The sequence below is a fragment of the Microcaecilia unicolor genome, chromosome 5 (genome assembly GCF_901765095.1).
Source record: "Microcaecilia unicolor chromosome 5, aMicUni1.1, whole genome shotgun sequence".
In the NCBI taxonomy this organism is placed as follows: Eukaryota; Metazoa; Chordata; class Amphibia; order Gymnophiona; family Siphonopidae; genus Microcaecilia; species Microcaecilia unicolor.
Window position 1 is genome coordinate 246,597,343 of NC_044035.1, and position 16,741 is coordinate 246,614,083.

General features: G+C 45.3%; 1 protein-coding gene across 8 annotated transcripts in view; it reads left to right on the forward strand.

Annotated features, from left to right (window-relative positions):
• The window catches only part of TEX55 (testis expressed 55), a 185,849-nt gene that overhangs the window by 98,129 nt on the left and 70,979 nt on the right, over positions 1-16,741 (forward strand). For 5 of the 8 annotated variants that reach the window (XM_030205079.1, XM_030205085.1, XM_030205082.1 and 2 more), the window contains 3 exons: positions 2,477-2,542; positions 2,722-2,787; positions 16,608-16,673. In XM_030205079.1, coding sequence (XP_030060939.1) covers positions 2,477-2,542; positions 2,722-2,787; positions 16,608-16,673 — 198 coding nt within the window. The remainder of the gene's footprint in view (positions 1-2,476; positions 2,543-2,721; positions 2,788-16,607; positions 16,674-16,741) is intronic. The other 3 variants (XM_030205083.1, XM_030205081.1, XM_030205084.1) reach the window with 3 other exon arrangements.

Here is a 16,741-nt window from a genome sequence, read left to right on the forward strand (position 1 = left end):
GCCTGCAAATAGGTGGGATAATGTGGGATATAAATGCAATAAATAAATAAATGTTGGAGGTGCTTTTTATTATATAGGATATAGGATACCAACATCAAACATGGTGGTGGTAGTGTAATGGTGTGAGGATGCTTTGGTAGCTCAGGACCTGGAAAATGTGCCATTGAAGGAACCATGAATACTGCACTGTACCAGAAAATTCTCAGGGAGAATGCTCGGTCATTTGTCTGTGAGCTGAAGCTGAAGCTTAATTGGGTATGCAGCAAGACAATGATTCAAAACACAAAAGCAAGTCTACATCTGAATTGCCGAGAAGAAACAAAATTAAAGTTTTGGATTGGTCTAGTCAAAGTCCTGACTTGAACCCAGTAGAGATGCTGTGACAGGATGTGAAACGAGCAGTTTATACACAAAAGCCTGCCAATGTGTCTGAAATTAAAACAGTTTTGCAGAGTGGACTAAGATTCCTCAACAGCGATGTGAAAGACTGATATCAAATTAAAAGAAGCATTTGGCAGCAATTATTGCTCCTAAATGTGATGCAACCAGTTATTACATTTTTGGGGCAGTTACTTTTTCACATTGGCGATATGGGTGTTAGATCATTTTTCCCCGTTTACAAAGCTGCACTAGCGGCTGCCAGTGCGGTAATGCCAACACAGCCTATTCACTTTGAATGAGCTATGTCGGCATTGCCATGCGGCTTTGTGTTCCTTAAATAAATGAAGTAGTAATTTAAAAACTATGTTATGTGTTTACTCAGGTTACCCTTGTCAAATATAGTATTACATTTTGTTTAAAGATCAGAAACAATTCAGTGTGATATATATTTAATTAATAAGGGAGATCAGGAGGGGAACAAAACCTTTTCACATTACTGTACACACACCATACCTAGGCGTTATTGGGGTCTTTGAGTGGAATTGTAGTGTACATATATTTATTTTGTAAAATACTTGTACATGCATGGAGTACACTCATATATTTACATCTTCAGAGCAGATGTGAATTTGTGTGAGCATTTTTCTACTATTGGGACTGGATCTGGGATCCTATTTTATAAAGGCACATAGACACCTGTGTTGCCTTTATAAAATAAACATTATAAAATAGGCTTTAAATGGGTGCCTTCTCTCAACTTTGACCCAGGCATCCTTTCTATAAAATTACTCCCTTGAAGTGCAATTTTAATACTGCCCATAGGACTGCAAGCTCATTTTCAAAGGGAAACTTTGGAGTACTTGCATACTTGGCACCTGCAAAGGAGATGGTACAAAGTATGCATGTGAATGTATGTGGAGAGTCCTGGTCATGTCCATTTGTCTGTCACATTCTTTGCAGTGGAATAATCCAGGGTGTACCATCTGAGGGCACTGTAATAGGAAAAGTAGCAACAGCACTCAGAGACCTGGAACTAATGCTCGACCACATGTATCTTGCAAAACCAGGGTAGCTGATACAAGAGAGTGCTGTGGTAGAGAAAATATGTAAGGAGACACTGTAGCTCCAAGTAACCTGGCAAGAGAGCTCTTTGCTGGAAATTGGATCAAACAAAGTTATAGCCCATGACACTAGCCACATTTTGCTAGCTAGTCTGTAGGATCAGTTATAATAAATGACCTGAAGCATGGATGGCTTGCAGAAAAATGCCATCTCTTACACCCTATGACAGTGATTCCCAAACCTGTCCTGGGAGAGAACTCCAGCCAGTTAGATTTTCAGGATATCCACAATGAATATTCCCCAGGACAGGTTTGGGAATCACTGTCCAAGGAGAATACAGCCTTAACAGCCTGTTTCATTTGGGTAAAAGTGTGTGCATACATTGTTATCCTTATCCAGAGCTAGGCAATTTTTAAAACAATACATTTACCTATGCAAATCCTTTAATTATTACCCCTTAAATCAGCTTTGATGAGTTGAATAATATCTAGTGGCCTTTTTCCCTTCTTGATTATTCCTATCTCTACCCTTTCCTGTGCTATAAAATAGTACATCTCTACAGATTAGGACAATTTGCCTACAAAGTCTGCCGTTCTCCCTGCCTACAATATTCTTATACTTTTCCTTGCCCTTCACCCTCTGTTAAGATATCTCCCAACTGTCTGCTGTACAAACTTGACCACCTGCTGGTGGTCATGCTTTTTTTTTCTTTTGCCATTAGCTGGAGAATGTAGCCAAACTGTCCTCTAGTCTCTTTCTGCCAACTTTATCTTAATACCTAGCCCTGTTGTTGTTGCTCCATGCTAGTTGCTTTCTGCAGTTCAGTGCAAGTTGGCTTTGCTAGCTCTTCGTTTTGGCCTTCTACCTTTCTGTGTAAGTTTGTTTAAAATATGAAAATTCATACTCATAAGCATTATCAACCTTTCTACCCTTCTACCCCACCCTACCTTCCTCCATTTGTTTTTGTTGTCTCCCCAGCTCATCTGCCTTTCATTTTTTTTCTCTATAAATGTTCTTTCTTCCTGTAATTTAGGTAGTTAAAACAATGGACAAACCAAAGATGGAGCAGTCTGTTTCAACAAACTCCTTGTTACAGGAAGTGAGTATCAACTCTAATGTTATCAGTAGGTAAAAGCAGCCTAGGAAATGTAGTCTTTTTGCTGAGCCAGTCATCTTGCCTGCCTGGCTCTAAATCAGACCTCTATCTTTTGTCCTTCAGATCAGACCAGCCTCTCAATGTGTCTTTCCTGTAAATATTCTTTCCTTTTTGTATCTTAGGTAGTTAATTCTATTGAAAAGATAATGGAGAGGGGTCCCTTGTCTACACACTCCTTGTTGAGGGAGGTGAGTGTCAGCTGCCTAATATCAGATTAGCAGAAAAACCTGTCTTGAATGACAGAAAATCTAGGTGGAGGGGTACACAGTGTACAGTCATTGCTTATTCACTCCCCTCCCTTTCACCTATGCACATCCCCCCAGTAGGTGATAACATATAGGACCCACAACTGGAACATCCCTACCTAGAAGATAGTGAACTGGAGAACAGAATGTGTGTTCATGACTGTGTGTAGGCGTACATAGGTGTGCGTAGGGGTATGTGCGCATATGCAACTGGAGTATGTGCTTGACTGGATATATTGTGGCTTGAGGAGTGTGTAAGAGTGGGTGTGTGCATGGTTTGAGGTATCTGTTTGTATGTGTGACTGGTCTCAAAGTTGCCTGCCTCCTTAATTCTGCATCCCACCTTGCCACCTGTTATTTTTCAGCATAGGTCTCCTGGCCATACTGCTCATCACTACTACTGACCTGAGAGTCTGTGGGACTTTGTGCTAGCCACAGTACTCCAACAGTTATGCCTATTACTATAAGACAGATGGAAGGCATAAAGCACTGTGTCTTTGTATAATCAACACCAGCACAGACACACTGGATATTACATATAATAATGTGATAACAACAGTGAAAGTGTAGAAAGAACAGACATTGCTTTCTAAATTAAAGTGAGGAGAACTTTCTTTAGTCCAGTCTAGAAAAGGATGAATTATTTAAAGCAGATAGTAGTTTCTTGAAGTCTGATTTGCCTCAGCCCATAGTAATTTATTGAAGCCTGATTTGTGTCAGCCCTCTTTTCCCTGGGTTGAATCTGCCTCATACACTAACCACTAGGAGTAGCCTAGTGGTTAGTGCAGTGGACTTTGATCCTGGGGAACTGAGTTCGATTCCCACTGCAGCTCCTTGTGACTCTGGGCAAGTCACTTAACCCTCCATTGCCCCTGGTACAAAATAAATACCTGAATATATGTAAGCCGCTTTGAATGTAGTTGCAAAAACCTCAGAAAGGCAGCATATCAAGTCCCATTTCCCCTTTCCCTTCCCAGTTCTATCCTTTCCCTCTCTCTTCAGGTTTCTTCAGCCTCTTCACCATCCTTCTCTTTATAGCCAAGGCCCCCCTGGGGGTGGCAATAGCTGCAGAGTGTGCCATTTGTTATGGATTCTGGATCTTGTCACAGAATTGCAAGAAACAGATCAGTAAACCACAGTTTAAATTTCTGCTCCTGGCCTGTGCAGGATTACCACCAGAGCACGAAGCAGGGAGTAAAGCCTGAGAGTGGGAATAGAACTCTAAAACTGTAAAGAGCATGTAAGGAGAAGGAAAAAGAGTGTTGGTGAGAAATAGGGGAAAGTAAAAGAAGGTGGAAGGGAAGGAGGGACACTGATACAGAGGTGAAAGGAAAAATGAGACAAGGGCAAAAGGAATAAATGAGTTAAGAAATCAAAAGAAGAACAAACTGAATGGACAAAGCAACCTGATTTAAAAACAAAAAAGAAATTAGCACAAGTGACATTAAAAAAAGACTGGAAAATATTTTTAATATAAATGTCTGTAAGGCTTGGTGTATATTATGTAATGCAAATTCCTTATTTTCTCTGCTAGACAAGTTCAGTCAAACAGGTTGTCACCCTTCTTACCAGCAGATAGAGGTAGAGATACAGAACTATGCCAGTGACATCACCAGTATAAGTTCTGGTGCAGCCTGGAATGCTCTAGTATTTACTTCCAAATATTGTGTAGATCTGAGCTGGTGCAGGAGGTCCCTTCCTGTGGCCTGACTCAGGCCATGGCCTGCACCCCTGAGGTTGAGTCCTTGGGCCAGAAACTCCTGGGGTTCGGACCATGGTCCTTACCTCCAGTCAAGTATGGAACTCGTTCATCTTCCGCAGCCCCAAACTATATAGCCCAAGGGTTTTAGCTTGGTGAGACATTTGACGAGATCCCTAGTCAATGGGAAGCTCTGAAGCTTCCCATCCCCCCTTCTTACTTGAGCACCCCTGTAGTATAAAGAATAAATAAATAAATTCTAATCAGCTTTCACTTTATTCCTCTGTCAGAGGAATAAAGTTAATCTAAAAATAAAAAACCTTCAAGGTCTTATCCCATGAATTCTGTCACTGTTTTTGTCTTCATAATCTCCCCTGTGAGGGCATTCCGGGCATCTACTGACTTTTCTGTGAAGGAGGCTGATGCCAGCTCAAAATCATGATTGAGCAGACTATCCTTCTGGAGCTACTTTTTGTTTGGAGAGGACCTGGAGAAGTTAGTGAAGGATCCAGGGGAGGCAAGGCCACAGCACCTCACAGAGAACCATTCTTGCCCTATGGTCATGCCCCTGCTGGGGCAGATATAGGTCTAAGGACGGCGGCCCCTTCCACATTGGCAGGTGTTTTTCAGAGGGATCCTACAGAGATCAAGGTACAGAAAGCAAGGGCCCTTTCATGATGCAAGGACGTCAAGGGATGCTGGTTCCTCCTTTTCCGCCTTCATACCCAGTAAAGGCCCTCAGTGAGATTCAGCTGGCCCTTCATTGGTGCAGGTGGGCACCAGGCTATCCTTATTTCACCATGAGTGGGTCCACAACACCTCTGACTAGTGGGTCTTGGAGATAGTGAACATAAGAATAGCCATAGTTGGTCAGATGGATGGTCCATCTAGCCCAGTATCCTGCTTCAAATCCAGGTCACAAGTACCTGGCAGAATCCCAAATAGTAGCAAGATTCCATGCTACCAATCCCAGGGCTTCCCCCATGCCTATCTCAGTAATAGTCTATGGACGTTTCCTCCAGGAACATTGTCCTCGCCTCTGTAACTACATCCTCTGGCAATGAGTTCTAGCGCTTAAATATTTCCTCCTATTCATTTTAAAGTATTATCATGTAACTTCATTGAGTGTCCTCCAGTCTTAGTATTTTTTGAAAGAATAAAAAAATCGATTCACTTTTACCCGTTATTCAGGGATATGCTGTGGAATTCGCAGAATTCATTTCTGATGCCTTTATGGCATCCTTCTGTTGCTCCACGGCCAAATGAAAGGTGGTACATCTCTCCTTCCAGAGGCTCTGGCAGCTGGAGACAGTGGATTGCTGCAAATTGTCCAAAACACAGGAGCAAGGCTAATTTTCAAGAAGTCGAAATATGAAAAAGCAACCCCACTACTGGAAACACCACACTGGCTTCCAATTAAGGCAAGACTGATCTTCATAGCGAGCACCGTCATATTCAAAATACTATTTGCTATGTCTCCAGAATATATGATAGACTTGGTAAAACTATCCCCAAGAAACGCAAGCCTGGAAACCAGAAGCTACCTACTTCTACACCTAACCAATTACAGAAACATAACTTATAAATCCACCTACATGGCCGGATTTAACTACCTTGGCACCAAATGGTGGAACTCAATACCAAAGATCACAAGAAGCATCACTATCTTCAATTCAGAAAAGAACTGAAAACATACCTCTTTTAAAAAATTCTACAACAAATAATTAACTATCTCTGTCCACTCCGATTATTAATCATAAACCATTGACTATAAGACCCAAACAAATGTAAACCATAATGGTAAACCACCTCTACAACTCTCAACCAAAATGTAAACCAATACTGTAACTGTTAACCAGAATGTAATTTGTAAGCCACTTTGAACCGAAACTTGCATAAATAAAACCAGTTCTCCAGCAGGAAGAAGGCCAAGGACACTATTCCATCTATTTTCTGGTGCCCAAGAAAGGGGGCTCCTTCAGATCCATCCTGATGGTCCTGCATTTCCAAATGGGAACATTGCAGTTAGTTATTGCTTTGGTGAGACCTGGTGAGTTCTTGGCCTCCCTGGATCTGGCAGAGGATTATTCCATATTACCTTCCTGGAGCACCTTAAGCATTATCTGTGCTTCTGTGTTTTGGGCAAGCACTTTCAGTATAAGCCCTTTGGTCTGGCAATAGCACTATGGACGTTATCAAAGGCCATAGTAGTGGTAGCAGCCCGCCTGCACAAGTGGGAAATCTGGATGCATTCATACCTGGTTGATTGGCTGATTCAGGCTGACTCAGAGGTGCAGGTGATTTGCAAGAGTCAGCTGACCCAAGAACTGGAGCACCTCGGTGTGTGTTTTGACACCATTCTGGGAATGGTATTTCTCCTGGAGGAACACATGCACCAGCTGCAGCCCCAGAATCAGGCCATATGTACTCAGGGAACTCCTTGAGCTTGGGATTATTTGCAGCTCTTTGGTTCCATGTCAGTGACCCTGGAAGGCAACTTGGGTGAGGACACGTGTGCACACTCTTCAACGGGCCTTGCTCTTATGCTGGGCACCTCGGTCCCAGAACTTTGAGACATGGCTTCCTCTTTTGGGAACCCTGCACTGCAACTTGTCCTGGTGGGACAATCCTTATCACCTTCTCAAGGGGGTACCACTAGATCCACACACATAGATAGTAGTGACCACCAGTGTGAGTCTCCAAGGGTGGGAAGCCCACTGCCTAGGGAGGGTTATACAAGGGCAGTGGTCCCAGATGAAGGCAAAGTGGCTTATGCCCCTGGAGATTGCAAATTTCTGACATTGTTGGTTTTCTGCAGAAGGGTGTGGAATTGGGTTTGGCTCTCAGCTCCCTCAAGGTCAAAGTAGCTGCACGCCTATGTTTTCAAGGCAGGCTCCTTTAGGGGAGGGAGTCTGGGGTCATGGCCTCACAGCCTGATGTCATGTGGTTCTTGCAAGAAGTGAAACAGATTGTCACACATATACACCATTGTGCAGCCTGCCCATCCGCAATGGGGACTCAGTTTGATCCTCAAAGTCCTGGCAGGTTCCCCATTTGAACAGCTGTGTGCCACATCACTGAAGGATCACACCTTGAAAATCATGTTTTTGGTAGCTATTTCTTCAGCCAAGAGGATGACTGAATTGCAGACCTTGCCCTGTAGGGACTCTTCCTTATCCTTTTCAGATGAAGTGGTCTCGCCTCAAACAGTACCATCATTCTTTCACAAGGTAATCTCTTCATTCCATATGAATCAGGTAGTTATCCTACTGGCATTTCCAAACTACAGACTGCCAGGTTCAGCTAGGAAGCTTCATAAGCTGGATGTCTAGTTGCTCTTGCTCCAGTATTTGGAGGTAACTAATTCCTTCCGCTTCTCTGACAGGCTGTTCTCTTTCAGGCACAAGACAAAGAGCATGCAACCTTCAAGTTCTCAATATCACACTGAATTAAGGTGGCCTATATCATCCACAGAAAGGTGGAACTGGAGAACCTGAGGTTTCATTCCACTTAGATGCAGGTAGCTTCTTGTGCAGAGGCTGGAGTAATCGCTCTGGAGGATAACTGTAAGGCAGTGATGTGGTTGTCACTTCATTCTTTTGTAAGACATTATAATATCAACATTCTGGGCAGAGGCAGTGCAGCCTTTGGCAAAATAGAGGTTCAGAGGGCCTTGTCTTCTCTCTCCCAGGTATTACTTTTGTATGTCCCGTTTGTCTGGACTGTTCTAGCAGAGATGACAAGGAAGGTGAAATTTATTCATACCTATTAATTTCCTCTTTTTTGAGTCCTGCTAGACCAGTCCAGAACCCACCCTGGAAGACTATAGCATACAGGATATTTTTTTTTTGTGCTTTGCCTGCTTCCTCCCTATTTGTATACATAGTTTATGCTAATTTAAGATCTGATGTTATGTCAGAAGATGCAATGGTTCTACTTTGGTATTGGCATACTAGAGAATTCTAAGCTGCACCAGACCTTATTCTAGTAATGGCATTTGAATAATTCAGCATCTCAGCCTCAATCTGCTAGTGGGAAGGAGTGATAACCTGTTTGTCTAGACTGGTCTAGCAGGACTTAAGGAAAGCAAGCCAAGTATTCTCACATATAGGTGACGTCATGCATTGGAGCCCAGTATGGATGCTGACTAACAAGTTCAAGAATTTTCTAGCAGCGTCGCACCATGCATGCGCTGGTTACGTCCTGTCTGATGCACAAGCTCGGGTCCCTTAGTCATTTTAAAAAGCTAAAGAATGCAACTCCAAGGGGAGGTGGAAGGGTATGTGAGAATACTTGGCCTGCTGTTCTTGGAGAACACCTGCTACAGGTGAATAACTTTGCTTTCTCCAAGGACAAATAGGCTATTGTATTCTCACATGTGGAAATCCCTAGCTACCAGGCTCACCGAAACCAAAATGCTAGGACTCAAAATGTTGAGGCCTATACTCAATCTACCTGAAACAATTTGTGTGCTAGTTGTGGAAGTACAGCCTGAAACAGAACAAAACTGGGCCTAGGGGGGTGGAATTGGATTCTAGACACTGAACAAATTCTGCAGGAATGTCTTACTGAACCAGCTGTCGCATCAGGTATCGTGCTCAAGGCAGTAGTGAGATGTGAATGTGTGGGCAGTTGACCAAATCTTCTCTATGGAGGCTGAGCTCAAGTGGGCTACCAACACAGCCATGGCTCTGACATTGTGAGCCTTGACATGACCTTCCAGAGTCAACCCAGCCTAGGTATAAATGAAATTGTGTTTGCCGGTGGATACCCCCATCCTGTTTAGGTTAAAAAAAAAAAAACTGGGTGGACTAGGCTTTAATCCACTCCAGATAGAAGGTTAAGGCTCACTTGCAGTCTAACATATGCAGTACACTCTTGCCAGGATGGACATGTGGTTTTGGGGAAAATGTTGGCAAGATGATTGACTGATTAAAACAGGACTCCAACACTACCTTAGGAAGGAACTTAGGGTGCATGCGGAGAACTACTCTATTGTGGTGAAATTTAATGTAAGGTGGGTCAGCTACTATGGTTTGAAGCTCACTGATTGCGAGCTGAAGTGACCACCACAACTTTCCAAGTCAGACTCTGCAGATGACAGGAATAGGATTCTTCATCAGCTTGGTGAGGACAATGCTGAGATCCCATGACATAGTTGGAGGTTTGGCTGGGGGCTATGTCAATAGCAAACCTCTCATGAAGTGAAAAATCGAGGCTGTACAGAGATGGGATTACCTCCCACACAGTGATGATAAGCTGTAATTGTACTGAGATGAACCCTTACCATTTGAAAACCAACTTTGTATTTAAGCAGTTTTTGTGTTGGACAAATGAGGAGATCTAAGGCCTCGCCCTCACACCAGACAACAAACCTCTCCTCCATTTAAAAGAGTAACATCTCCTAATGGAATTTTTTCTGGAAGCCAGCAAGATGCAAGGGACACCTTCCAGCAAGCCCAAGGTTTCAAATTCTATGCTCTCAACATCCAAGCCATGAGGGCCAGGGATTGGAGATTGGAATGCAGAAGAGACCCCTCATTCTGCGTGAGGAGGGTGATTAGTTTTTTTGTGTTATTTTTTAATTTTATTGTTAGTGTAATTGTAATGTTAATTGTATGGTCATTTTATCAATTATGTATGTTCTCTGTAACCTGCCCAGAACCGTGGATGGAGCGGGATATAAATCTGTCAAATAAATAAATAAATAAAACTGCCCAATCTCCTTGGATCTTCGGAGGATAACTCCAGAAGAAGAAGGAACCAGATCTATCTCGGCCAGTAGAATGCGATAGAAATCATAGTTCCCCGGTCCTGCTTGAGTTTCTCAAAGTCTTTTCCATAACAGGTATTGGAGGATACGCATAAAGATTCTGAAAGTCTTCTCCATAAGAGGTATTGGCGGATACACTGGAGAAATGCATCCAGTGGAAGTCTGCTATGTGATCTGAGCCTGGATCAGAACTGGGGGACTTTGTTGTTGAGATGAGTGACAAAAAGATTCACCAAGAGGGTGCCCCATCTTGGAAGATCTTGCGGGCTATGCTCATATTGAGAGACCACTCTTGTGATTGCAAAACCCTGCTCAGTCTGTCTGCCAGGCAGTTGTCTTTTCCTGGATAGTATGTGGCTCGGAGGTCCATCCCATGAAGGAGGGCCCACTGCCACATCCCCACTGCCTCCTGACACAAGTGGTAGTATCCTGTACTGCTTGTTTACATAAAACATTGCAACCTGGTTGTCCATTTGGACGAGAAGAATTTGGCTTTGCAGCTGATCTCTGAAAGTCTTTAGAGCATTCCAAATGGCCCTCAGCTCAAGGAGATTGATATGAAGGTCTGTTTCCTGAGCAGATCAAGTCCCTTGGATGTGAAGCCCATCTACATGATCTCCCCATCCCAGGTTTGATGCATCCATTGTTATCACCTTCTGAGGAGATGGAATTTGGAATGGTAGTCCCACAGTCAAATTTGGCCAATTTGTCCACCAGAGAAAGGCATGAGTCAACCTTAGAGGGATCTGGATGACATCTGCTAGGTTTCCAGCCGCTTGAGACCACTGGGAAGTTAGGGTCCACTGGGCTCGCAAGTGGAGACGTGCCATGGGAATGGCATGCACTGTTGAGGCCATGTGGCCCATCAATCTCAACATTTGCCAAGCTGTAACTTGCTTGCTGGCTCAGAAGTGTGAGCCGAGCATTGATAAGGTCTCTGCTCAGGCTTCTGGAAGAAAAGTCCGACTGAGTGGGCAGTGTATCTAGCAGGGCTTCTAAGTACTCCAATCACTATACTGGGAGAAGGTGGGATTTAGGGTAGTTATAACGAACCCTAGTAACTCCACCACCTGAATAGTTAGGCGCATTGACTCTGTTGCCCCCTTCTACAATGTGCTCTTGCCTAGCTAATTGTGAGGATAGGGAAACACATAGACTTCCAGCCTGTGCAGAAATTTCACTACTTCTGCTAGACATTTGATGAATACCTTAGGAACTGACACAAGGCCAAAGAACAGAACGTGGTACTGATATTTTCCTATGCAAAATCTGAGATACTTCCTGTGATTAGGAAGTATCGAAATATGTGTGTAGGCATCCTTTAGGTCCAGAGAGCATAACCAGTCATTTGCCTGAATCATACAGAGAAGAGTGCCCAGGGAAATCATCCTGAACTTTTCTTTGACCAGGAGTTTGTTCAGGCCCCTTAGGTCTAGGATGGGATGAAATCTCCCCGTTTTTTGGGCACAAGGAAGTACCTGGAGTTAAATCCCTTTCCTTCTTCCTCTGGTGGAATGGGCTCGAACGCATTGGCCTGAAGAAGAGTGGTGATTTTCTCTACAAGTACCTGCTTGTGCTGAGAGCTAAGTGATGATGCTCTCGTTGGGCAATTTGCTGTTTTGTGCCATCAGTGGAGAGTGTAACCAAAATGAACAATTTGAAGAACCCACAAGTTGGAGGTTACATGGGGCCACCTGTGATGGTAACAGTTCAGCCTCTCCCCACCAGAAGGCCATCTAGGATGGTTACTTATAGTGTGGCTATGTTCTCTGGAACCAGTGAAAAGCTCGCCCCTGGCTTTTACTACGGTGCCGGTTGGGACTTCTGAGTATGGGGTTGGCAAGGCTGGGGACGCTGGCCTTGGGACTGCTGGGCAGAGCGGGAAAGTAGCAGAAACCTACACCTTTGAGAGTTCTAGGATCGCAACCTACGCCCACTGGTAAACCTCCAGGAGGTGGAGAGTGCACCTGGAGGGTACAGAGACACAGTTTGGATGGTATCTGTGTGTTTCTTTATGAGTTCAGCAACCTCTTCCACATTCAGGCTTATTTTCAAAAGAGAAGGGCACCCATCTTTTGACACAAATTGGGAGATTGGCGTCCTTCTCTCAGGGTCGCCCAAATCGGCATAATCGAAAGCCGATTTTGGGCGTCCCCAACTGCTTCCCATCGCAGGGATGACCAAAGTTTCTGGGTGCGTGTTGGAGGCGTAGCAAAGGCGGGACTGGGGCGTGCCTAACAGATGGGCGTCCTCGAGCGATAATGGAAAAAAGAAGGGCGTCCCTGACAAGCACTTGGCTGACTTTACTTGGTCCATTTTTTGTTACGACCAAGCCTTAAAAAGGTGCCCGAACTGACCAGATGACCACCGAAGGGAATCGGGTATGACCTCCCCTGACTCCCCCAGTGGTGACTAACCCCCCTCCCACCCTGAAAAAAACTTTTAAAACTTTTTTTGCCAGCCTCAAATATCATACTCAGGTCCATCACAGCAGTATGCAGGTCCCTGGGGGAGGAGGTGTGTGTGTGTGTCAGCGGAGGCATAGCGAAGGCGTGGACGTCCTTCTTTCAAACATTTTGGACGTCCTGAACTGCCCCCCCCCCCCCCCACACAGGGACGGCCAAATTTCAAGAGAGTGGAGTGGAGGAGTGGCCTAGTGGTTAGAGCACTGGTCTTGCAATCCAGAGGTGGCCAGTTCAAATCCCACTGCTGCTACTTGTGATCCAAATAAATAAATAAAGGGGGTGTCAGAGGCTTAGCAAAGGCATGGACGTCCTTCTCACAGAAACATCCACATTTTGGACGTCCTCAACTGCCCATTGCAGGGACGGAGGCATAGCACAGGCACCTAACACTTGGATGTCCTTCACCCATACTCAAAAAAAAAAAAAAAAGACGTCCCTGACCGAGCACTTGGATGTTTTCACCTGGACTTGTGTTTTTTTAAGGTTGTAGGCGGCTATTATACACACAGCTTGGTCTGCATATATGAAGCCGTCTTTGGCAGGCGCAGAGCAGCCACGCATAACTCTTAGCTGCTCTGCACTGGCTTCCCCTCCTTAGGAAGGAAATCATGTGCAAATGAGCTAACAGCGAGCAGCTCATTTGCATGCAATTTGTTTCATGCATGCCCGTTCCTTTCCAAATCGCTAAGGGATCGGTAAGGGAAGGGCTTTTTCCATTCAGGTAGTGCATCAGTTAGTCCACTGCAGTGCCCCCTAGGTTGCCCGGTTGGTGTCCTGGCATATCAGGGGGACCAGTGCACTACGAATGCTGGCTCCTCCCACGACCAAATGAGTTGGTTTTGGTCGTTTTTGAGATGGGCGTCCTCGGTTTCCATTATTGCCGAAAACCGGGGACGACCATCTCAACATTTATGTCGACCATCTCTAAGGTCGACCTAAATGTTGAGATTTGGGCATCCCCGACCGCATTATCGAAACGAAAGATGGATGCTCATCTTGTTTCGATAATACGGGTTTGCCCGCCCCTTCGCGAGGACGCCCTCAGGAAAAGTTGGGTGTCCTGTTCGATTATGCCCCTCTTTATCTACAAACAAGTTGTCCCCTCGGCACAGAACATTAGCTAATCTCTCCTGAATTACCAGTTCCAGGTCAGAAACACACAGCCATGAGAGTCTGTGCAAGCCCACACCTATGACAAAAAGTCTGGATGCCACATCAGCAGTCATAAGCCCTTCTTGCCAGATATTTTTGACACTCCAGCTCCTTATTAACCAACTGGCAAAGCTCAGCAGCCTGCTCCTGTGAACAAGATTCTGCCAGACTGAGTGTACTGCAAGTACAGGCTCATGTAGAGTTGGTAGAACTGGATTCGGGCAGTGAGCATTGAGGCCTGAAATGTTATCTTCCCAAACAAGTCTAGTGTCTGAACTTCCCTACCTGGGAGCACTGAGGCATGGAACTCCTAGGTCATTTGAGGGTGGATTTGACCACCAAAGAATGGCATAGCAATTGAGCTTTCTTGATCTGAGAGCCTTTTGGATTTGATACTGCGTATCCATCTTCTTTGGTGCCACCTGCACTGAGAGGGGAAGTTCCCAGTACTTCATCAGTGCCTCTTTAAGGATAGGGTGCAATGATACCATGACCACTTCCTTAGGGAGACTCATAGTCCAGCACAGTTAACATTTCTGCCCTGGGATCTTCCCCATTTCTAACTTAAATGAGATGGCAGAAGCCATCTCCCTCAAAAAACCAGTAAAAGAGAGACCCTCAGGTGGAGAATCTTCATCTCTTTTGAGGCAGGGAGGGATCAGAGGGAATGCCTTATGACTCCTCCTCTGAGAAGTAATGTGGGTCTTCCTCTATGAGCGCTAACAGTCAGACTCTTCATCATACTCAGAGTGGGCTGAGAGAGTCTGTGTCTGCCTCGGCTCAGTGGAACCATGTTGATGCCCTGAAGAGCACTGAGGTACAGCCCTACCCTCCGACTCTGAGGAAACGTCTTCTCCCAACGTTGAGAGTAGCACCATATGCATCGATGTTTACCTCAACACCCATCGAGGCACCAGCACCGAACATGTCTGCACAGACATAGAAAGAGCCTAAGGGAGAAGCTGGGGCTGATCCGCAACTGACGCAAGTGCATTCAATGCCTGAGTGGACTGCTACTGCAGCATCTGCCCAAGCTCCTCCCTGAGCAGTTCGGAACCGCTCATCAAAGGTAGGCATCAACAATGACGGGGGAGCCGGTAGATAGGCAACCTTAGAAGGCATTGGTGTCGAACCTGTAGCGGGGACATAGCTGCTCGGAGGCTCGGGCACCAGCACCTCTTCCAATGAGGGGAGTACTCTTCTCGGTGCCGGCACTTCTCGGGTATTGGTGATGCCAATGCCACAATGCTCACCGTACATCAAATAGGACTGATTCTTGGGCTTCCCCCAGTGCTCGGCATCGTGGTCCTTTGGTACTGACGAAGACAACATTGAACCCGTATGTACCCTCGGTGTCGGGTCCAATGCTGGCCGGTCCTGGGGCCTCCTCTCAGCGCCCAACGTCGAGAGAGGTGGAGACCTTCTCGATGCTGGCGCACTCCCAGTAGATGTTGAAGCCTTGGCAGCTATCAAGGTCAATGCTTCCAGTGATGATGTCAATGCACTGGTCTTTGAGGAGCCAAGAAGTTTCTCCTGTTGATCCTGCCACACCCTCTGTGTCCTCGGCTGTATTTTTAAACAGAGAGAACAAGAATCAAGCTCATGGTTAGGCTCAAGGCACCCGATTCAACCAGAGTATGGGTCCATCACAGAAATCACCCAATTACATTGGGGGCGTACCTTTTGAAGACACTGAGGGTCTTCTGAGACATTGAGAAAAGAATCACAGCCATATTCAACTCCTCAATTTTGAACTGAGAAAGGGGCAGTATCCACACTGAGTTCAGTGCTCCGGTATAAAATGGGCCTAGCAGGTTACAAAAATAAAAGGAAACGTGAAGTGCCAAAAAACTACTAAAAATAAAAGGAAATTTAAAGAAAAGAGAAATTACTAAGAAAATACTAGAGGAAGGCAAAAAGAGCCACACAGGAAGGCACTGTGAAGGACAAAAAATATATGCTGTGAGGAGAACACTGTGACAAGTCCTCACAGCTCACAGAAAAACTAAGACTGAGGGACCCGAGCTTGCGCTTCAGGCAAGAAGGCGCTAGCGCATGAGTGGTGAGATACTGCTAGAATTCTTGAACTTGCTAGTCAGTGTCTGCACCAGGCTCCATCAAATGACATCACCCACATGTGAGAATATAATGGCCTGCTTGTCCTCAGAGAAAGGAAATTTAACAGGTATGAATCAGAGGCGTAGCCAGACAACAGATTTTGGGTGGGCCTAGGCAAGAATTGGGTGGGCACCAAGTGTTTCCCCCCCCCCCCCCCCCAAAACAGCTGGTGGAAAAACGCTTCTTTCCACCTTGGCAGTCTGCAGCACGCATACGCTGAAAACTGAGCATGCACAGGTGCCAGTATTGTGGAGAATAACGTTTTTGTAACCATCAGGGGGAAGTCTTCAGCTGGCAGAGCTTGGGAACCCCACCAGCTACTGCTAAATGTCTGCTACTATTGGGTGGGCCTGAGCCCTAAGTGGGTAGGCCCCTGCCCACTCAGGCCCACCTGTGGCTACGCCACTGGTATGAATAGATTTCACCTTATATGTACATACACGTTGAGGCACCACTGAAGTTAGAAAACTGCTGCAGGAAACAAGGTTGGGGGAGGGGGAGCCTTGCATAGAACTTAGTTCTTCTAGATAAACATTCTTTTCTTGTTGCATCTCAGGTAGTTAGATCAATGGAAAAAATAGTGGATGGATGCAACTTTACTACAAAGTCCCTACTAAGGGAGGTGAGTACCAGCATTCTCATGTGTTGGGGCGGGGGGAGGGGATGAGAGGGGAATGAAGGTGCAGAATA